The 22,918-nt window shown below is 40.2% G+C and overlaps 1 protein-coding gene across 3 annotated transcripts in view; it reads left to right on the top strand.

The window, feature by feature from the left end:
- ENOX1 (ecto-NOX disulfide-thiol exchanger 1) overlaps positions 1 to 22,918 on the top strand; it is a 303,179-nt gene that overhangs the window by 144,037 nt on the left and 136,224 nt on the right. For all 3 annotated transcript variants that reach the window (XM_090258345.1, XM_090258343.1, XM_090258342.1), the window contains one exon: positions 441 to 558. In XM_090258345.1, the coding sequence (XP_090114471.1) occupies positions 441 to 558 (118 nt within the window). The remainder of the gene's footprint in view (positions 1 to 440; positions 559 to 22,918) is intronic.

Genomic DNA, 22,918 nt, shown 5'->3' with positions numbered 1-22,918 from the left:
TACACAGAGGGCCAGTGGCAGGCCAGGCCTTTTAAAATTTCCTTGCTTGTATTCCTAATCCTTAGCTATGAGCACCTCCTATGTGCCAGTCACAGTGATAGGTATTTCTACGTAATCCTCACAGCAGCCCTGCTAGGTGGATGTTATTATCTCCTTTTTTACAAATGTGAGAATTGATACTCAAGAGATTGAATAATTTGCTGAAGAGCCCTTGACTAATCATTAATAAGCAGAAATTTATCCCAAGGCTAATACCAATTCCTGTCTTTCCACCCCCAACCCCTCCCTGCCTCCTGTACCCCACAGAACTTAGTCCTAGATTAGGTGGGGCAATCTTTGGGAGGGGAAAACTGCAGATTCTAAGTGCTCATTCGTCAGCCATAATACACTAAAAGACCATGAGGAAAAGTGACTGACATTCATGTAATTTTAACTTTCAGGAGCTCCGGAACGCTCAGAGTGAGCAACTCATGGGCATCCGCCGTGAAGAAGAAATGGAAATGTCAGATGATGAGAACTGTGACAGCCCCACTAAAAAAATGAGAGTTGATGAATCAGGTAATGCTGATAACTGCCACATACTCATGAGGTATTATAATGATCTTCCTAATCCCAGAGGTGGTGTATATGTTGGGAAATGACCACATAACTCATATTTATTTGAGTTATACTAAACTTTCATCTCGGAGTGACTCTGCCTTTTATAAATAGAACTTTAAATTCCTTCTTTGGAACATAGTAATTCAAATTGTTCCAGCTGTTTCTTTATACATAGGTCTGGGCCATTACTCTTTTTTTAGGGATATTTGCCTGTTCCCATAAAAATTATTTTCCAGAATATGGTAGCCACCACTGATGCTGAAATATAGATGAAATCTAGTTTTAGTCAGTGTACTTCTAACATGCAAATTGTTTAATCCCTAAAAAAGCTTTCTAGCCTCTGAGCCGGCATGCTGGAGAATTAGACTTCTTTCTAATAAACTTTAGTTCACCTCACCTGTAATCAAATGGTTGGCCCATTTTGTAACAAGAAAGGGGCATCACTCTTGAGTTGTAAAAAGCAGAGAAGCTCAGAATGAACCTTGGTTCTGGTGCTCTGTCTTATCTGAGATGCTGATTTAAAACTCTGTCCTTGAATTATGTATATGTAAACCCCTTGGTATTGTGAAAGCAGGCCAGGGAAATGCTCACTCACCCATAGGAGACACCAAGAGAGGCTACTTGTCCAAGGCAAAGAGTGTTGTCTGTAGGGCCTGGGAAGAACCACAATTGCCACTGTTGCCAAAAAGGACAGTTGGAGGCATGACATAGATTTGATCTGTCTCCTCATATGTTCCAGTGAATAAAATACACACCTGTCCTAAGATTTTTAACAGAAAGTTTCAGGTGACCAGAAACCGAGGACCTTTGCTAATTTGTTCATAGAAATCAAAATGAAGATTCCAAAAAGGACAGGTCATCAAGGCTGCCAATGTCAGAATTCTCTGTTTCTCTGGGGCTTTAGAAGAGAATGCCAGAGACAAAATGTAGTAGGCAAACCTCCTTTATCGAGGCAGAAGGGAGCTTCCTTTCCTTGAAGCAGTGGTTCTCAAAAGTGTGGTCCTTAGTCCAGCAACATCAGCATCACCTAGGAACTTACTAGAAATGTACATCCTCAGGCCTTGCTCAAGACCTACTGTATCAGAAACTCCCGGGGAGGTGGAGGTGAGATCCTGCAATCTGTGATGTAAGTTCTCCAGGGGATTCTGATACATGGTAAAGTTTGGGACCAGTGCCTTAGAAAATTTTTCTTTTATCCTCAAACTCATTCATATAAATCTTTTAGAAGCTTAGCATAAAAGAAGGCACTACGCCACTATTTTTTGAAGCCATACATCCTTTGTCTGAAAGTGAACCTGGCATGTATGTGTCACCACGTCTCCTATTAAGATGATATCAGATTTCTCAAGGCTGCCTGATGATTGGGTTGAGATTTGCTTATTTGAGGAAACCACCATTCTCATAGCATTTCTGTTCTGCAAAGCTTCATATATTAAAAGAAAAGAGCAAGTGTTAGCGTGATTTTCATATTCAATGAAATCGTCCCATAAAAATATTATTTTATCAAAAACTTTCATCATTTTTGAAGTTACTAAATGAGGAACAGGTTTGCATGAAACTTGTATCCTTAACATACTTAATACGGTAGGTGTGGGAGAAAAGAATTGAGTTAATCGGACATTTTTATTTGAGCCTGTGGCTTTTTTTTTTTTTTTTTTTTTTGGCAAGGGAAGGGATGACTATTTTTTAAACAACCTATCAACTTCCCAAGTAAGAAATATGTTAATTTCATAGCCTCCTTAGGATAGGGCCAGAATAATAACACAGAACAGTTGGCTCCCAAAGGGGATCTTACTGACAATGGCAGCAAGCATGTACATGCAGGGTTTGCCCCTGATCTCTGCTGCAGAGAAGCCAGAGAGGGGCTAAGAACCTCTCCCCTCTCAGGGACCCCAAGGTCCTCTTGGCAAGTTTGACTGAAGAGCCTTCATTTTCCCCAGGCGTATGGAAGAGCCTGAAGTGGGACCTGAACTTTTAGCAGCTTTCACCAGGCTTGTTACTTGGTCAGTAGAATTAATGAGCACAACACAGTGCATGTTCTGTACTGATGGCTGAGGGAAAAGATGAAAGAACTGGAGTTCAAATGCCAAGCCCCCAGGAGTTCAAAGTCTTTTTCGTGCTTTTCAAAATGAGATGGACCAAAGAATGTGGCATGTGGTTTATGAGGAAAGCTCAGGACTGATTAGTGGGAAAGGAAAGCGACTAACCTTTCTTATTCCACTGGACCCTGGAGATCCCGCTGAAAGGCAGCAACTATTTTTCTTTCTGCCTGCATGTTGGGGACACAGGCTGAGAGCAAGTATTTCCTTCAGGTCTCTTGACCAAGCCTGAGACAGATTGGCTGCTGGAAGTGGGGGTGGAGGGACAAGCCCCATAACCTGAGGGGAAACACTCCTTTCAGTGCTCTCTCTTTAGGTGACACAGCAGTAACTTTAGGCACAAATTTGCATCTGTCAGGCACCTGTGAGCAGGCCTCTCAACACGTAGCTCCTCTAATTTACTGACAGGGGAATTGCTAAGTGCTGAAATAGAAGTAAAACTCTCTATTTTTAAAGAATCCTTTGCTCTTGTCCTTTCTGCTGAAACAGTGAGATTTTGCGTTGAACCCCTGAGCAGTAGTTGACCCAAGCATTCCTGGAAATTCTGGGGGGAACATCCTTCTCAGGGCCTCTCACCTGTGCAGGGACTGTGGGGAGGCCGCTCCGGCAGCACGCTTGAGTTTGATTCACCAGTGTTGACTTTCGTCTTCATTAGTCCCCTAGGACAAAACTAACATGCACAGTTTTATTTCTGAGATAATTGGTTTTTAGAGGAGGCACAATGTATTTATTAGGTAAGGACTTACATGATATCTTGGGTTTAATTCTTTTTAAAAAATCAAAGTTGTTCAAAATATCTCTGATCTTCTGGTTGTGAAGAATGTCTCATTGTACTTTTGCTTTCCACCACACATAATAATTTACAGTGTGTCCTGGCCTAGAGTTCCCCAGTACTGCTATAACCACAGTATAATTCTGGGCAACCTGTTCACTGTTCCTCATCAGCTGAATCTTAAAGGGGAAAGGAGTTTGCTGGAACAAAACTAAGATACTGATAGAAAATGAAAATAAGTTTTGTTAATAAATTTAAAAACCAAGACAGATTAATTGAAGCGTTCATTCAAGAAGATTGGCATACTGTTCCAAAGCCTGTGAAGATCATTTTTTTTATAAAAATTCAAATTTATTGTTGCATAGGCTGCCTCCTCCTGGAATCAAGTCAAACGTTAAAAGCCAGATGTGTTTCTCCTCATTCCTCTCTCTCCTCCCTTTTCTCTTTCACCACTTCCCAGCCCCAGGTTCGCAGTGGGGGTAGGGCAGGAAAGCACAAGGAAGAGAAGGGACAAGAAGAGGAAGTCTGTCCTAGATTTTAAGGCCTCAATGACAGAACCTGACTCATTTTAGTATTGTGAGAGGTAAATGAATCAATGCATGTAAAGCTCTTCCTCACAATCCTGAGCACTTAGTGAGTAGTCACTAAGTGTTAACTCTGCCCATTATCTTAGTCATCCTCCAGCATCTGGCCCTAGGCTTTTCAACAATAAGTGCTCAACTAAAGTTTGTTGACTTCAGTGGCTTTTCAACAATAAGTGCTCAACTAAAGTTTGTTGACTTCAGTTGCATATTCCTGTCTTCTGGTCTTTGTTTTCTTGCCTTTGTTCCGGAAATTGACAGGAAGATAGTAACCCTAAGAACATTTGTTCTAATTAAATTTTAATTCATTTCCCCCAAATGGTCTGAACTTTTAAACATACAAAATTCAGTGTCATGTGATCAATAGGCTACATCCCAGAAATTTGAAACTCAGCATTGTTATAATTATTACCAAATATTTTTCAAGCACCATCTTGTGTTAAAGGCACTGTGAACTAACCGGAGGATATGGAGAGGGTTAGACAACAGTCTCCCGTGCCCTCATGGGTATACCATGCTTTTAGAAGAGAAGAAAGAAACATTTTAAGTTAATAAAAATGCAATGCCTAATGCCAAATATGTTCTAAAGCCATTAATTTAAATTCAGTATAAACCAAAACAAACATCACTACCCACTGTATATACATAATCCAATATTTAGTGACTATAGATTGTACATTGAACATAAATTTTAGAAGAGTAAAACTAATATATCCCTTGCTTAAGAGACAACCCTTAAACCATTCCATAATGCACAAATATTCTTGGATTTTAATTACACCCAATTTAAACTCTGAGTTCTTTAAGGGAGCAAATACTCTTAATTATGAAGAGTGTTTTCTGGGTAGTAAATTTTCCATGGAAACTCACCATAACACAGGTACTTTTAAAAAAAATTTTTCAATAAGAAATCACATGGAAAGATTCACCAAATCTTTGAGCCAACTGAGTCAAATTCAGGGCTCATAATTTAGTTCAGTTGGAATTAGCAGTATTCAGTCTGTCTGAATAGTTTTATTTCATATGTAGCTGGAAGCTTTCGGTTACAAAGTTAATAATAATGCTGTCTCTGGCTATCCCTTTGATGTTTTTGAATACCAAGACTGCCTGTTTTTCTGATTTAATTTGTTTCCTGAATGGGAGTGCTTTTGAAAGACAAAGGATACCCAATGAGAAGGTTACAATTAGGTGGAGCCTAAGAGGCTCACTGCCACCCACAGCACCAGACTGGGCACAGGACAGGGCCCGTGGACGTGAGCCCAGGGTCCTCCAGCCCACAGCCGGGGACAACTAAAGGGGGCTGTATCACTCAAGATTGGTAGAAACTTCCTACTGAATGAATGTGATCTAGCAGGCTTATTCCAGAGTTGTTCAGAACTGGGCAGAGGGGAAAGAGCATTCAGACTTGGAAAGGGAGATGGCTCAGTCTGCGGCCTCTTGCCACAGGGGTGGAGCTTCCAGCACCAGCAGAGCCCCTCTGCCCCAGGCAGGCAGGCAGTGGTGAGAGGAAGCTGGAAAGCATAAGCCCTTTGTAGACTTTTGTTTTCAGATGTAACGCCAGCCTAAAGGAGAAATTCGGCAGTGGTGTGTGTCTACCAGTGACAACCAAGTTAAAGACATGTCTTGTTTGTTTGTGTTTTTTTTCAACTACAAAAGAATATCTTCTGAGAACCCAAATGCCTAACAAGAAAATGTGATTCATTAAAACTAATATGGCTTAGATGAAATAAATCTTCCAAGGTGGGCTGAGTAGCCTGCTTCATTCGTAAATTCTTGAAATAGAGCTTCATTTACAAGGAGCCAATGCGTTTTCTGTTTCTGTTTCTTTTTCCTTTCTCTTTTTTTTTTTTGCTAATTTTGCTAAAGAATTCAAATATATGTTTATTTTGGGTAGATTTTTTTCAGTCCCCTGATTTTATATACAGTTACAGTTCCCTTTACATAATGGACATGTTTCTGAAAAGTATAAAATCATCTTTTTGTAATTACTTTACCTTTTAAATATAAGAGACAGATGCTATTAAACTGATCCTGTGGTGCAGGATTCTTTTGTAACTGTTTATCTGTTTTGTAAATTCATATTTGGAGCCTAAACTGTTTTTAAGCTTAGAGCCCTTATAATCTTACTTTTATGTAACACCTGACAGTGCCTTATTCCTGACAACTCTCTCATCCATACACAGATTTGCCATAATCATGTGTTTTATGTAAAATTGATTTGTGCTGCTGAATCGCATTGTGTCTAGGAAAGCACGGATTTTCCCCAATACTCTTAACCGCTCAACTGTGCTGCACCGCCACAAAACCAGGTGAGCCCTCGGTGAGGGTCTCCAACAACCCACACCTGGTCGATCTGGCTTGGAGCTAGATGGGCTCTCTGAATGGTTTCCTAATAGTCTAGCAAATCCTTCTACCCGCATTTGCAGAGCAGACTCCAGCTCTGTTAAGCGCTGGCTCCTTGCCTAGTAACCTGAGGTCCTAGAGCCTGGTGAGGGGAATCCACAGACAAAGGAAGTTAACAGCCAATGTTCAGAAAGAACTGCACAAACCTTGACCTGGAAGAGTGTAGAAGGGTGACCAATGAGTAGCACAGGGTTCTAGCACAGCTGCCTGTGCAGAGCTGCCTGTGCACAGCCACAGGTGCTTGGATTCCCTCAACTGCCAGGAACACCATTATCTAGATTACAGTTGATTATGTTTTCTGGGCATTTCATTCTGATGAGGGTTGATGCAGATCATTATACAGTTATAGGAGAGTAGATGTAATCCTGTTTTCTTAGCAGGCTTTAAGGACATTGAGGAATATTTATGTAATAAGATGCAAAGTTGCTATGGAAAATACTATAGCAACCTAACATCTTCCCAGAGCCAGGCAGCCACTTGTAACAACAATCTAAATTTACATTCATTTTAGTGTCATTTTATTGACACTCTTAGCATCTCATTCTGACAGGATGTTAAAATATGTCTTCAGCTTGTATTTGAACAAAATTAACACAGTGCTGTTAGGTTTAAGTGTGGTTTGCATAACTTCTGGAAAAAATCAGAATATTTTTGAGGTAATTTAGATAACAGAATTAGAGTAAGTTAAGTTTTTTTTTTTCTTTCCTAAATGTAGGAAAGAATTTCTTAGTAGCATTTACTCCTAATTTTTCCTTTTAGTTTGTACGTAATAAGTAAGAATTTCTGACTGTGAAATACGAATTATCCTTTATCAACATTGACACAATTTGTCAAGTGCTCACCTGTGGTTCTATTGGTGCTTATAGAAAGAAAACACTTGTAGTAGATCAGTTCATTGCCCTCTGGCAGCTGTCACATTTTAAACATAACACCTGCCTTTCACAGAAAAATAATACCTGGTCATTTTGGAAGATCTAATAATGAATAATAAAGAAGAAAATAAAACTGTGTTAGTTACAACACTACAAAAGATTGTGTCATTTCTAATTTTTTTCCTTTGCTTAACTAAGCATTTTTCTCTCTTTTTTAAAGCTCAGACATGATAATTCTATGTGCTTTTGTTTTCAGATAGATCTTGCGTAACACATGAATTTTTTAAAGCTTCTTTTTTATATGTTAATGAAATAGAAAATTAGAGCAAATTGGGTGCATTCTTTCTGGGTCATGGGCTCTTTCACAGGAAGCTTTGACAATTGACGCTATAATCTTTGAGGTGCTCAACGTGGGTACCTGAGATTATTAAAAGCCTCATAACTGAACCAGTTCATCCAAAAGCAGCTTTTAGGCTCCTTAATTGTGAGTGTGGAAGAGAAACTATAGATATGTAGCTGGTCAGTAGGGAAAAGATAGTATCTATTGATTTTCTTCTATACCTCTCTATCTAAAACTTAAAGTGTGACTCTAACACAGTTTAAGTGGAACATTGGCCGAAAGAATCAATACCAGACCATATTAAAACATATGCTGTGACCATCATCTTAGCACGATGATGTACTTACTGTTTATGAACATCATTGTCCTAATTCTCCTCTGCTTTCATACTGCATTATTCATCAAAACGCGGTTGGTGACATCCAGCTATTATATCTTGACTCCTAACACTGTTGCTCATAGGCTTCATTAATCAAAGAGGCTAGACCTACCGTATGAACACAGAAAGTGAGGACAAAATAATGTCTTATAGAATTCCAGTTAGCCATACACATTCAGTGCCACATAATTCATGAAAAAAATAATTGAAAGAAGTAATTACTTTCTTCTCTTTCCTGGAAATTCCACCTGTTACTATATATGATACTTATACAGCAGGTCCTCATATAACATCATTTTGTTCAATGTCATTTTGTTATAATGTTTGATGAGAAGGAAAAAAAAGTCCTGGCCAGGGTCACTGCCTGTGTGGAGTTTGCACGTTTTCCCATATCTGCATGGGTTTCCCTGAATACTCTGGTTTCCTTCCATGTCCAAAAGATATGCAGGTGAAGTGAATTGGTTAAGTGTCTAAATTGCCCCAGTCTGGGTGAGTGTGGGTTGTGAGTGCACCCGGTGATGGAATGGTGTCCTGTCGTGTTCCGTCCTGTCCAGGGTTAGTTCCCACCTTGTGCCCTGAGCTGCTGGTCTGGCCACCTCAACCCTTAACTGGAACAAGCAGTTTGGAAATAATGACCTTACTTGTTTTTATTAACCTTTCTTAAATGTATATATAGCTCACATTTATTCCAATGTTTAATATTAAGGTGTTTTGGCTCTTTATTTAGAAGTTTGGTGATGTTTTTGTGACCAGAAACATGCTACAGGGACTTAACTCCTGTTTATATCAATTAGCCTGTGTTAAAATTGGTTTTGTCGTATGTTGTTTCACCTAAAGTCACAATTTTTAAGAACATATTGACTGTGTTAAGTGAGGATTTACTATACTTAGAAGCCCTGGACATTAAAGTTTGTAGCAATTAAAAATTATTATTATATAAGCCCTCCCATATCTAAATGGCTTAGAGACTCCTCTCTTTTACTTGGTGAATGTTTTTGATACCAGAGAGGGACTAAGTACACAGCAGCTCTTCTCCTCAGTTCTAGGGCACAATATGTGAAGCCTTCTGTGTAAAAGCTAGAGAGGGGAGATTTTATTGGACTCCACATACTAGCAGAGAAGTAGGGAGTAACATTTCTGGAGCAGAAGTTGCAAGGCAGAGTCTATATTAGAGTGGTTCAGGCAGGGTGTGGCAGGTTCTTGAATGAACTCACCATAACTTCTAGAGCTGCTATGTCCCAAAGGCCTTTGCTTTTCACTTGGACCATATGGGTTATTGCCACTTGACACAGTTACCTAATTTTTCAGTTGTCAGAATTATTGTAGAAACACATAAATATCTAACACTAGGGTACTGGTTAATTAATCATGTATCTATACATAGCCTTGACATAAATGATGTTTTAGAAGACTGTATAATGGCATGAGAGAAGGTTCTGCAAAGAAAACCAGAAGTTTATTTGGGCTGTTTAGGATTCAAATTGGGAAACACATATTCAGGAGGAATCTGAAATGTGATCTGAGGAGGGAGGAAAAACACAATGTTTATAAAGGCAAAACCCGCAGGCTTACCTAATTGATTTGAAAGAATTACGATTGGCATAGACAAAAAAAAAAACTAGCATTAGTCTATATAGGATAGTTTATTATGCTGTTTGCTAGGTTGGAGTTCACAGAAATAAGCCTCACTCTGAGAATGGCAACAGATGTAATCTGTTCGTGGTTGGCACAGCCTAAGAGTTCATGTGCCATCCAGATATGGATGTACATACGACCAACTTCCCCAGTGGCCTCCTGGCTCCACCTTAGGACTCCTTGACATTATTGACTCCATTTCAGATATTTCTGCTCATATAGTAAAAGCAGTCACAAAATAATATATATAGGTCATTCCAATTGTGTGTGTGTGTGTATATTGGACTTAACAATTTGTATGTTAGCATGTAGGTCTAAACATTCTGAGTGATTGTTTCTAGATGGTGTGATAAATGATGATATTGTTTTCTTCTTTGTGTATCTCAAAAAATTTTCCTCAATATGGCCCTGGCTTAGTTGGTTGGAGCATCGTCTTGTAACCAAAATGTTGTGGGTTCAATTCCCAGTCAGGACATGTACCTGGGTTGTGGACTCGATCCCCAGTCTGGGTGCATACAATCTCCAGTTCCAGCGCATACAGGAAACGACTATGCTTCCCTCTCACATGGATACTTCTCTCTCTTCCTTCTTCCCTCCCTGCCTCTCTGTCTAAAAGCAATGAAAAAATGTCCTCTAGTGAGGATAAAAAATAAAATTAAAAACATTTTTCCACAATATGTACATGTATTATTTTAATAAGCTACCACATATATTAATTTTAAAATTAAGAGAATCTGGTAAAATTCATATTGATAGGTGAATACCACCTGGCCATTTTCAATCATTCAGGAAGGTCAAAAATAGTGATAAATAGTATCTAGTATCAGATGGACATTCACTGAATTGCCTTCTTTTGCTTTAAACTAGGGAATTTCCACATTTAATTTGCCATAAATATGCTTACCTTCCCAGACCACACTGTCTTAACCATTTCCTATTTCAACAGCTGATCATATTTGCATATCTGTTTAATTTAGGATCTAAGAAACAATTCAAGTTCTAAACCAGGCAGACATGTTGAGGTCTTACCTACAAAGAGATTGGTAATGATGAGCCCCTTCAAATGTAGAAGAGACCTTTAGAAATCATCTTGTATGACCCCTCCTTTTTTACACAAATAGAAATATGCAATTCCATGTTGAGAAGTTATATTACTTGACCAAGATAGTAAGTGGAAAGTCTAGAAGTCAATACCAGTTTCCTTTTTTTCCAGGCTAATGACTTTTCTATGGTACAACCAAATTTTATGGAGGGAAAAAAAGCTCCAGAATATTCCTGAAATGTTTTAAGTGTCAGTAGCCAAATAAAATCAACCAAGGATTTTGAATGCCACTGGAGGCAAAAAAATATACTGGGGATGTTTATTACCTTAGAATATTAAGCCAGACAAAGTTGATTAGGGATTCTGCTTAGTCTTCCCATTATTTTCTGTATTTTCTGCTAACTAGAGATCGGCTTCAACACAGGCTGTATATCCAGAAACTGTTGTTAAGTAAGTTAATTCCAATAGGAATACCAACTTTTAAAAATATTCAGGAAATTGGAACAATCTCTCTTCTAGTCAAGTGATATGTATTTCCTGAAAAACAATCTGCTCTATGGCATGAGTCAAGAAGAAGAAATGCTCTCCTTTGGTAGCCACACAGTATCACAACCCATGTTTTCCGTTGCCTAACTCTCCAAAACGGTACAAAAAATAAGGACATTTCTCAAAACATAGGCATAGACTTGATGGTTGATATGAAATGACATGAGCTACAGTATTAGCCTTTTGATTTCCCACCTCATCCCCTGTTTCCTCTGCATCCCCAGGGCCCCAGGGAGCTTACGTGCCCATTACCACTTTATTGACTCTCCATCTAACTTCAAGACTTATTGAAGTGCTCTTCCTGCTTCCTGTGCCTTTTCTTCAGGAGATGTACCTCACAATAAATCTTTAAAATAAAAGTCTGTGGGGGAGGACCTACAATAAAATCAATCTTATTGAGATGCACAGACCTAGGGAAGTTTTGGTCTGGAAGAGACCTCAGAAGTACAATAATATGTCCTCTGCCTCTCTGACCCATGTTCTAAATTAATGAGAAAAATGTGGTTTTTTTTTTTAACCCCCAACAATAATTAGTTGTAATGTTGAGTACATTCTGCATGTTTACATTGGGTAATTTTTGTAATTACAAGTTTTAGGCACAACTTAAATGACAACACATATTTGACAAATCTTTGGGAGATAGGATATTTCATTCTTTCTTTAGTTATTTACCAGTTAGTTGTTTAAGAAATATCTCTGTCTGCTACCCTAGACTTTCCTAGTGCACTTTACATAATGGGAGCATCCTAAAGTCATTCATTTCTCTGTCTTTAGCTCTTTGCGTCCATGAGTTGTCTTAAGCAATGCTATAATACAAAGCAGTGATAAAACTAAAACAACAAATATTCAGTGAATTCTCATGATGTATATGAGCCAACGATTTCATTTTACTTGCAGTGCCAGATGAAGCAAAAAATTAGCAAGTAAAGTCTTCTAAGACTAATTAAAACTCAGTCTTTGATATGAGAATGTTGCTTATCTACTTTGAAAAATCCTAGTAGCCTATCATCAAAGTTCTTGTTCTGGAATAGCATCGGGTAATTGTTCCATATAGTACCTGCTCTCTGTACTCTCAGAAGTCTCAGGAAGACTGGCAGATAAAGTCTACCATAAAGAACTGAGAGCTGAGAATATCTGAGAAGTTCTATAAACCTGTTCATCAGAGGTTTTGTCTGTTTCTTAGTTTATTTTAAGCAAATAAGGGTGAAAACATGCTGACATGGGAGGATCTTCTACCCCATAAGCTCCTCAAAGAGTAGTTCAGGTTCTTTTGCTCTCCGAATGGCCAGTAGATTGCATTTTACACAGTAGGTGAGTAAGAATTTGTTCAATGAATAGATATGAAATTAAAACTAGGAAGAATGAATTTTTAATCTATTGAAGTATATTTTTTCAATTTAGACCAGAAAAAGAAAAAAAGCACAAAACATTATTTATTTCATTGTTACAGTACTGACTGTTTTTCAGATGAGGATCCTGAGGTGTAATTAAAGCCTCAACTCTCTTTCCCTAATACCCCCGGCCTCCTGATATACAGTCCATGCCTGCATGGCTCTCTAAGGTTGGCAATAGCAGAGATGTGAGAGGCTGAGCGGCACACGGAGTTTCTCTCTGGTCTGCTCCTCAGAAACACCAGCAGTCCCCAAGGCACCATGAGTCCCGTCTTTCGTCACTCCTCTGTGGAATCCTGCATCCATAATTACATATCAGAGACTATATTTTACACTTTAGAGCAGAAAAAATGACATGTTCTTTCAGGTCATTAAAAGATGAGGGACTATGGCAAGGTAAAGGATGGAGCTAAAGGGAAGAACAAGGAAGAAATCAGTAAGATAACACTTGAAACTTTTTCTTCTTGAAGTATGATGAAACTATTGCAAATGGAAAGAAAATATATCTTGATTTTTTTAAGTTATAGTAATGGAAAGTTGTTAGATCCTTGGTTTTTGCAATAGAAATTAAATTTGAAATAGGACTTTTTTTCCCTTCTCTAGAACATTGAAGCCCCTAAGGAATATTATAATTGATGCCAGATCATCAGCACCATGTTAACAAAGCACTTCATATAAAACCATCCATAGCACCTCTCTCGTGTTCAATAAAAAGCTAGTAACAAGAGGGCTGCTTTCTCAGAGGAATTCTTTTAACATTTCAGAAATAAAATATTTCATGCTAATTCCTGCTTAATTGGAGGGAAGTCATTTCTTTGACATCGTTGAGTATGAGTTTGAAGTCTGTTCCATCCCTGACCTTTAATTCAATCAAGGTCACCCTATAAACTTGCCCAAACAGCTTTATTTCTCAATTAGAAAAAGGGGTATGGGTGTTTAAAAGCATTAGTGTTTGATTAATTGTGCTTAACTGGGGCTTCAGCACTTGAAGAGGGTTTTTCCCTAAAAAATTATGCTCCTCAGAAACCAAAAACAAGTCATTTTAATGAGCAAAGCAAAACTACCTTTTGTGGGGAATTGAGAGAGATTATCGTGCTGGATATACAGAGGGTTTTAGTATCTGAACAGCCCTCTTCCAGGGAAATAGTGCTATAATTTAGCCATCCAGACAGTTTTTAAAATATGTGCACTTATCCCTGCCCAAGGACTCAGAGAAGATGAATGCAGAGTTTATCAAAGCAGGATTTTGTAGCCCTCAAGCTCTTGGGATGAAAAGAAGTAATGAGAAGATGTGTCCTGTTGAAGAATGTGAATTGGAGCCACATGAATGAATGAGAAAGCAAGAGTCCTGAAAATAAGGTTTTGGGAGGCTTCCTTCTATGTTTTCTTCCTGTTTGCCAGGACTGGCAGAAGACTGCTAAGCTATCCCTGAAGCTGTTTAGATCAGAGGGTTATCTGTGTGGTCAAGGCATTAGAAAGGCTCTGAGAAAGTGGCCTGCATGAGTGAGAACTGCTATCTTGGAACAAAGAGTTTAGAGTCACTGAAAAGAGCAAAGAAGTAACTTTGAACCAGGTGAGATCAGAAGTTCCTTGAAGTATCTTAATTTTGTTTCCGGGATGGCTTGGTAAGCCATATCCCTTCTCCACACCTCAGCTTTGTCAGCAGTAACGTAAGGGTCATCCGAAGAGAAGTTTCCTCGGGGTTGTAAGAAGTAACCAATTAAGAGATTCTGTGGCATTTTGCAAATACTAGATACTTTGGCAATGTTGAGAATTGATACTGGTGAACAATAACAGAAAGTGTAAATAAGTTGTTCATTGCCCTGGCTGTACATACAACAGGCCTGGGAAGCTTCATACAAACAACAGTGCCTGGGAGTTAATGCCCAAGCCACTGTATTATTAAAATACCCCTCAGGTGATTCTGATGCACAAAAGATTGAAAACACTGGTGTGTAACTTGAGGATTGATGGCTGTCAATTATAGGTGGGGAAGGAAAAAAAAAGGTTGAGGTAAGGTAATAAAATCTGAGAATAAGAGGAAGATAAAAATGGAGTAAAAGATGAAGTGATTTAGTGGAAAGGAAGTGACTGACAAGCAGTAATAAAAGACCAAAGAAAGAAGAAATGAAAAGGGAGGTAATTTATTAGTTTAAGTATGACCTGCAAGGTGCACTTTAAAGTAGTGTTTGGTTCATTGGGGTAAAAGGCTTGTTGGGAGGAGAGAAACATAAAGCAGCTGGATGCAGAAAATGTGATGAGAGCCAGGGACAGACGCCCTGTTTTTCTCTGTTTGTAGGAGAGTAGCAGGGACTTTTTTGCCTCATCTCTCAGTGATGAGAGAGAGAAGCAGGGAAGCCTGGACATATACCTGAGGGTCTAGTGACTGCTCGGGAGAGAACTTGCACACAAGACAGGCCTTGTCTCCTCCAGCAAGAGGCTTGGGCAAGGTGGTTAGTTCCCACAGAGCTCAGCACTCAGCCAGGCCTCTCCTGGGTGCAAGCCCCAAATCTGCTGCAGCAGGAACTTTCTCCGGAAACTTGGCTGCAATGGAAAGTAATACACGACTACATCTAGTAGATCAGAACAATGTGTTTTGGAGATACTGCGTGGAGGATTTATGAAAGCATTCAGTCACAATATCATCACAGGAGAGGTAGTGAGTAGCATTCAGAGAGGAACGGGTAGACAGATTAATGAAATGTAAGAAGGCAAGGCAAATGACAGAGATTCCGAAAAGCTGGAGAGGAGGTAGTTCTTTCAATAAGAGAGAAGCTATTAGAAAAGGCTGAGAGAAAGCAGGTGTCAAAAAAATAATGAAAGAAATATAAGAGTGGAAGAAGGTTATAAAGAAAGCATGAGGAAATAGGGATCTGGTTTTAAAAGGCTAGGAAAGTGGTTCTAAAACTAGCATGCACTAGGATCATCCTAGAAACTTGTTGAAATACATATCCCCAGGCCCCATTCTGGAAACTCAGGTTCAGAAGTCTGGGATGGAGCCAAGAAGTCCCATTTAATAGATGCCAAAGTGAGACAGATGGAGGCTGTGTGTGAACGAACTTTGAGAGATACTGGTCTGGAGATGCCAGTTAGTTGTTCATACCAGTATCCTTCTACCTTGCTTGTATGTTTAGAGAGGATCAGGATTCTTTTGTCCTAATGCTCAGCACACTTAAGTGTGCATAAATTAATCTCAACATTGGTGATAAGGATATGGGGAGGAGGAGACTTCGGGGGCAGCCCAAGCTTAGTCACTGCCCATCACTTCCCACGAAACTTAGAAGCAAAATCTTGGTTCTCACTCTGTAGACTAGACAGAATGTATATAAGTCAAAAAGTGAGAAAAGAAAAACGTTTTCTATTCAATTCATCTTTGTTATCTGAAGTATTTGGTATTATAAAATGGAAGCTTTGCGGGAAAAGTTACTACTCCTTGCAAAGGGCAATGCCTTTACAGGCTGAGAACATACTTTACTTTTGAACTGACCTTCATTTCACTTTTAGAATGTGGATGCTTTATGTGGTAGAAACCATCAGTTTAAGAGTGTGAGGGAGGCGGAGAGTGTAGGAGGGTTAGTAGGAGTAGGAAAACATCACTTCCTGAGGGGAAGGTTTCCTGAAGAAAATCAGAAGTGATCCTTTGTTAAAAGGGAAAGAAACCTGCAAGTTAAGAGGAGAAAGAGGTGGTGGCCCTTACACTGAAAGCAGATCCTCTGAGAGGAGGACTTCCTTCACGGGAAGGGTCGTTTCTCCCTTTGGGTAACGATGACTGAGGGTGAAGTCGCACACAGCAAAAGCCACTGGTGGAGTGCTGTTCCCCAGTGGAACATTCTGTCCATGAAGTAGGGGTGCCATGGGCAAGGGAGAGGGACTGTTCCTGAAAACCTTTGTCATTATGTGGTTAATCTGTCTAAGTCTGACCCCCTAAAAAGCACCTTTAAAGCCTTGAGAGTGTAGGAAAAAGGTAGTCCTGTATCTTGGAAATGGAAATAGAAGTTGAAAATGAGAAAGAAGACAAGTCTAATCCGCCTGCCCTGTCAGCGTTGGCACTTGTTCCTGCTGGAGACTGCTGGGGCCTCTGTGGGAACGGTGTCCACGGTGTGGCAGCCCCAGTCGTGCCCCCCCTCGGCATACCCAGGTCCCAGGTGTGAGCCTGCCTCCCAGTCCAGCACAGCTCAGCCCCACCTTCAGGGAAGTGCCCTCCCCCCACTCTCCTTTCCCAGAAGCAGCCTCCTCTTCTGTAACCCTACCACAGAACACACTGTGGGGACAGCCCCTCCCAGGGCAGCTTTCAGAGGCTGCCGCCAGATGCACACCTAGATAGCTGCCGGGAGGGATGTCTGAAGCCAGGCAGGAGCCTCGCTGAATCTGGTGTAGGACTGAGCCAAGGTTCACAAGGGCCACTGCAGAGGTGCTCAAAAGGCCTCCCGCACCCACACAGTGTCTTTCAACAACATTCTAAAGGGCAGGCTCATCCTGCTGTTGGAAGGAGTGGGCATGCCTTTTCCCTTCTCCTATGTTCCTCTGAAGACAGTCGGGGTGGATGTGGGAGGTATCAGAGGATAATGCCAATGGGAAAGCGACAACGCGTGAGGTGAATTCTCAATAGTGTCAGTGGCCCAGAAGCAGCTCACAGTGCAGACCACTTCATTAGGAAGGCTCTGCGGAGGGAGGGACAGAGGATATTTTTCCCGAGTCACCTTCCCGTTACTGTGCCTCCAGATTCACATTTAAGCTATTGTGATAACAGGATCTAGCTTACTGGCACTCCCCAAATTACCCTTCTTCTATCGGTCTCACACAAAGATGGAAATGGACACTGTATTGTGCTTCTGTTTAGCTCTCCCCAATAACTAATGCACAGAGTATAATACATGCTGTAAATATAAAACATTGTGTCACTCCTAAGTTGTAATAATAATAATCCTGCAAAAATATAGCAGAAGGAATTTCCATGAGCAATTTGAGGAAAATTGCTATTTCAGTGTCGATACAGCTATTACTGAAACACAGATGGATTGTGGTGCATTGGTCCTATAAGAGGCTATCTAGCAGGAGACTGGCTGTGTGGCAGGCACCCCGCAATGCTTCCAGCTCTGAGCTGGGACACTGGCAGGCACTCACGCAACTGACTGCAGCCCATGGAGCCAGTGCCTTCACCTCAGCCCATTCAGACCCTGAAGACAGGGTGCAGGACACAAAAGCAGAACACAGGTGACTTCAGATGGATGGGGTAGTCCCTCTAATGGTAGTCCTTCACGAGTCCCAAGAACAGCATGAATCCCTGGACACAGCACTCTAAATGGAAACTTATTAACTATGTACTGAGGCCCAGCAGTCTGTGGCTATCAGTGTGGCCACTTAGAGGAGAGAGACACAGAGCAGAAGAAGGGATCCCTGAGTGGTTTGAATCAGCCTTCAAGACAGCCAGGTGGGTGAGTTTAACCTTCTATATGGAACATTTCCAAATTTCTCCTGCAGAAAACGTATGTGTGTTTATTTTAAAAAGAGGCCATCCTCTCTGCTTTCATAGCAGAGCCTCTCTCCAACAGAACACTTCCCTCAACAGAGGCACGAATGGAGTGTTTTCCCTCTTTAGGAACAAGTCAGCCACCTCTGAAGGGTCCTGGTTTCCTCCTCCCTAGAGCCATAGCATCTACCGGCACTAGGCCAACCCAGTGACATGCATCTGAGAGTGTGGTTCTGGAGTCACTTGCTGAGCAGAAGCCCTGCAGTCCAACCAGTATAAGCCTGTGCAACCCCCTGTCTCTCAAACTCAGTTTTATCACCTGGGAAATAGAAATAATAATCATATTTTCTATATTATGTTTTTGTGAGGGTGAAAGGCGATTTTGCAAATATATCACATTGCCTGACACATAATAATAAAAATCATTAGCTGTTACTGCCACTATTACTATTACTACTGTGAGTATTGCTGCTGTTATTTGGGGAAAACAGAGAAGCAAAACAGGTTAGTGACTTTTTTGCCCAAATCTCCTCCTCACTCCCTAAGGAGGTACCCAGACCGTTGGGACTGGGCTGAGACAGGTCCACCTTAAGGGTGCAGAGCTTGGAACTGGGGTCAAGGAATGAAACCAGAATGACAAGCCAAGCATGTAGTTCCTTCAGAATTGTTTGTCCAGATAAGCCAAGCAGAACCCCAATTCAGGAACCAGGTGTGAGAATGAGCAGTGGTTCCCAAAGTGTGGACTTGGCAGCATCAGCAAATTCTCAGGCTTCATCCCAGACATACCATATTGCACGGTCCAGAAATAGGTGCTTCAGCATGCCCACAAGGAGATTCTTATGTGGGCCAGTCGCTAGGAAACATTGGGTTTGAGTAACACCAACTGGTTTATAAATAAGTCCCAAATCTTCAATGGCCTAACCAAAAGATTTTACTTCTTGGGTACAGAAAACTCCAAAGCAGATATTCTTGGTCTCTTGGCACCTGTTCTCTGTGCGGGGATGCAGAGGCCCAGGCCCATTCCAGCCACCGCAGGAGGAGGGGGGATTTCATGCTCCATTGGTAAAAACTAGCCATGGCAACCCTAAGGCTCTTGCCTCTCAGGAGCAGCACTGCACCAAGCAAAGAAAAGCATGAGGTTGGGTACACGGTGTGCTGCCTCTGCCACAGGTCACCAGGACACCTCAGGCACCGCAAGGAGAGTCAGAATGCAGAGGGGCCTGAAGCCTGGAAAATCTCTAAGTCATTGTGGCTGGAAGATGAGCAGATATCATGGGAATACTTCGATGCCTCAGACCCATCCAGTCATCCAGAGTTCTGATCCTGTCAGCAAAACACCCTGCCTGGGCAGCAATTGATGAAATCCTTGACAAGGACCTTCCTTGCATGCGGGAAGAAGTGCATAGTTCAGCAGCGTCCCAGGAGGACATCTGGCAAAGCAGAGGGAGAATATTAAACAGAGTTCCCCAAGACACAAAGATGAGCTATTCTTGAGAAATCCAGATATTGTTAGAAACAATATGTTAAAGTTTTTTATTATTTAGTTATCTCTTGCCTGAGCATGAAAAAGATATTAACATACTATTAGCTTACTGGGACATAACCCAAAATAACTTACATTTTTCATATAGTGCTAATTATTTTTCAGAGGCTGGCTCAGGCTGGTAAGAAAGAGCTTTCAAGGTTTTCACCAGATTATTTACTTAAAGAAGTTAAGCATGCCATTATCTGTTTTCATGGAAACACAAGTAATACAAGAAACAGAGGAGGAGGTCACTTTGACCATAATTAATATAAAAAATAATGGTTTATGTAGAATCTGGGAAACAGTATGGTGAGGTGATGGAACACCTTTAAATTCCTTCTTCAGCGGTGTGATTTAATCTTTGGATCAATTTTCATACTAGCATCACTGGTAATTTTAGTAGTCTAGTGCTAATTTGTAAAGTGGAATGTAATCTTGTTTAGCAAAGCTTTTCCAATATTGTTATTTCATGTTTGATCCAATCAGAAAACTGCAGTAACAATTTTTCTAAGGTCCTGAACAAGTGTAAACCAAGGACTGCCCAACAGTGTCCTTGTGGATGCCACCGCTCCTCACATGTGCCTTCTCAACAGTTGGTCGGAGAATGCATTAATGATAATCCAGAGGCATCACTAGATTTGGTGCCTTTAAAATCATCAAAGGAGATTTAGTCATGTTCAGAATGGTTTACTTTTAAAGTGTCTTATTCTTTTTTTTAATTGAAAATTGGTAATCTGCATGTGGTGGTTCTTAGCTAAATATTCCATTTATTGGAACACAGTGCACTCCTTGGGGATTCTTACAAAAAGATGAATACCATCGTTTATTTTTAATCCTTGCACTCGATTACACATTTTTCAAAACCACTTAATTTAATATAGTGTCCCAGAAAGAACTAAAGAGGAAAAGAAAAGAAATGAAAGAATTGACCTTTTAAAGTTTCTTAATTTTTAATACACCAAGAAATTATATTAAGTTAGAAATTATTAGTATTTTGTGTCTTTTAGAGCTCTGGTCCAAGAAACATAATCCAGCTTCTTCCAGGAAGCTTCTGAAGGGCGGCCTGGGCACTGGCTGCAGTGTGATGCTGGGGAATGTTTACAGGCAGGTTGCTTGAAGTTAAGTGGAGTGGATATACAATTTCACCCTTTAGAAGAGAACCACTTTGCTGCCACATGAGAAACCACTTTTTATTTTCAAATATCTAGCTTGAAATAATTTAATCAGGAATGTAAATAAGTTATATGCTCCAATTATTAAAACATGATGGGATTGGCTATGGTATTGGTTTTTAGGGGGTGGGGGTTGGGATGAGTGGAGCTACTGGGTTTTTAAATATATGTAATGATATCACATTTCTATTCCAGAAATGCAAACAACATTGTATCCTACTTGGCAGGAACAGTGGTCACTTGGTTTAGCCAAGAATAAGAATTCTCAGCAGTGCTATTTCACAGGCTTATAAGAGTACCCCTAAAATAATGGATGGTGCACTTTCCAATATGTATTTATGTTCAGATAATTTATTTAAATAATGTTGTTGGCACATGCTTTATAGCTGCTTGCATTTTGCTACACAAATTTCAGCATAACTTGCAGACTATGCAATTCATTTGGAAAATGCAATTTTCATCCCTGCATACTAATCGATTTCTTCACAAGCACCTGCTATCAGTTATGATAATAAAAATGCCAGTTTGAACTGAGAAAGGACCAAATAGAGCTTCCTAAGGAAATGACTTAAGTGTCTTTGAATGCTACTAAATGTAGTAATGTGCTTATGTGGTGCCAACACTTTTTTCATCATTTGCATTTTCTGTAGTTTTGTCCTATTCCAACATCCCTCTCTTGACTGATGCCTCATAGCCATTTCCTTAGGGATTGGTAAACTGAATTGTCAGGATTTCTTGTCTCATGGCATGGACAAGATCTGAAGTTGGGCTACACAATGTCAAAAAACACTAGCTTGTTCCTGGGGATAACCTGGGTCATTTCTGATTTTATATTCCTAAAAACTGTAAAATTGGCGCTCTTTATTTTGCACCCACATATACACCAAATAAAATTTCCCTTATTTATTCCATTTATTCCACGCGCCAGTGCCAGACTAATTTTCCTAAATCACCAGTTTCCTCATGTCCTTCCCCGGCTCAAGCACCTTTGGTGTTTCTCAGTTGGTCACCCCATTAAGCCCAACTCTGTATTCTGACTTCTGAGCCTCCATCCTCTCTCATCACCTGACATGGTTCACCTATCTCATCTGCTTCTACACAGACTCTTGCCTTTTTGGCCAACCTTCCCCTGCTTCCTGCCCCGAATTTTCTCTCTTCAATTCTCATCTCTGGACTTTGGCTTATTTTTTGCTCCTAATTAGATGTCCTCCCCCAGCTCTTGGATTTCATACTTTGAAGCCCACTTTGATTATTCCAGTCTGCATTTTTCTCTTCTCTGAACACTTGTAGGGTGATTTTCTTGTCATATATTTTGACACTGTTGCTTCTTTATTCATTCAACCAACTTTTATTGAGTGCTTACTATATGCCAGGCAGCTCCTCTCTTCCTTTGAATATGTTAGTTTCATTCAAATGTGTCAGTTGCTATTATAGTTTAAGCTTCTTGAGAGAAGAGACATATTTTATTTCCTTTTCTGATCCAAGCGTGCTGGGACAAGTTTGGGCACAGAGTATATATGCAGTAAATGCTTGTTGACTAATTGATCCCTAATAGTCTGAGTCGGGAATTTTCTGGTTAATTGCATTCTATTTGATTAGTATTTTAGTGTTTACAATTCATAGATTATCACTGTGAAAAGTAGAATACTGTAAAACACTCAACTATAAAACTGTTATTAAGGTAAATTGCTGTTTGATATTTGAGGAGAGACTTCAGCAGGGTGTCTCCGCATCCCAGTACAGATCTGTCTTCCTTGTACTGTAAGGTATGAGTGGAACATGTAAGAAAGAGGCTACTCTGGACCTGGCCCTCTGATTGGGACTGGGGTGGTGGTAGAGATGAACATGGACTGAGAACCTGGACTGAGGTCCACACCCTGCCCCAACAAACTGGAACTTATTTCTGTGAGGAGTTTACTGATAACAAGTTTTTAAATTCTTCTTTCACTTTCCTCTTGTTTCCCAAAGTAGAGAATTAATTTTCTGTGGGAGAGAGAAAAAAGTGTGGAAAACTGGTGGGAAAGGAGAGGGGGAGAATTAAAGACTGGGTTTGAACAGCCTGGTAAGAACTAAACACATCTAGAATGGCAG

This window comes from Furipterus horrens, unplaced genomic scaffold (assembly GCF_987537825.1).
Source record: "Furipterus horrens unplaced genomic scaffold, mFurHor1.1.pri manual_scaffold_12, whole genome shotgun sequence".
Taxonomy (NCBI): Eukaryota; Metazoa; Chordata; class Mammalia; order Chiroptera; family Furipteridae; genus Furipterus; species Furipterus horrens.
The sequence above is the reverse complement of the archived record's forward strand: the minus strand, read 5'-3'. Positions and strand labels throughout refer to the sequence as shown.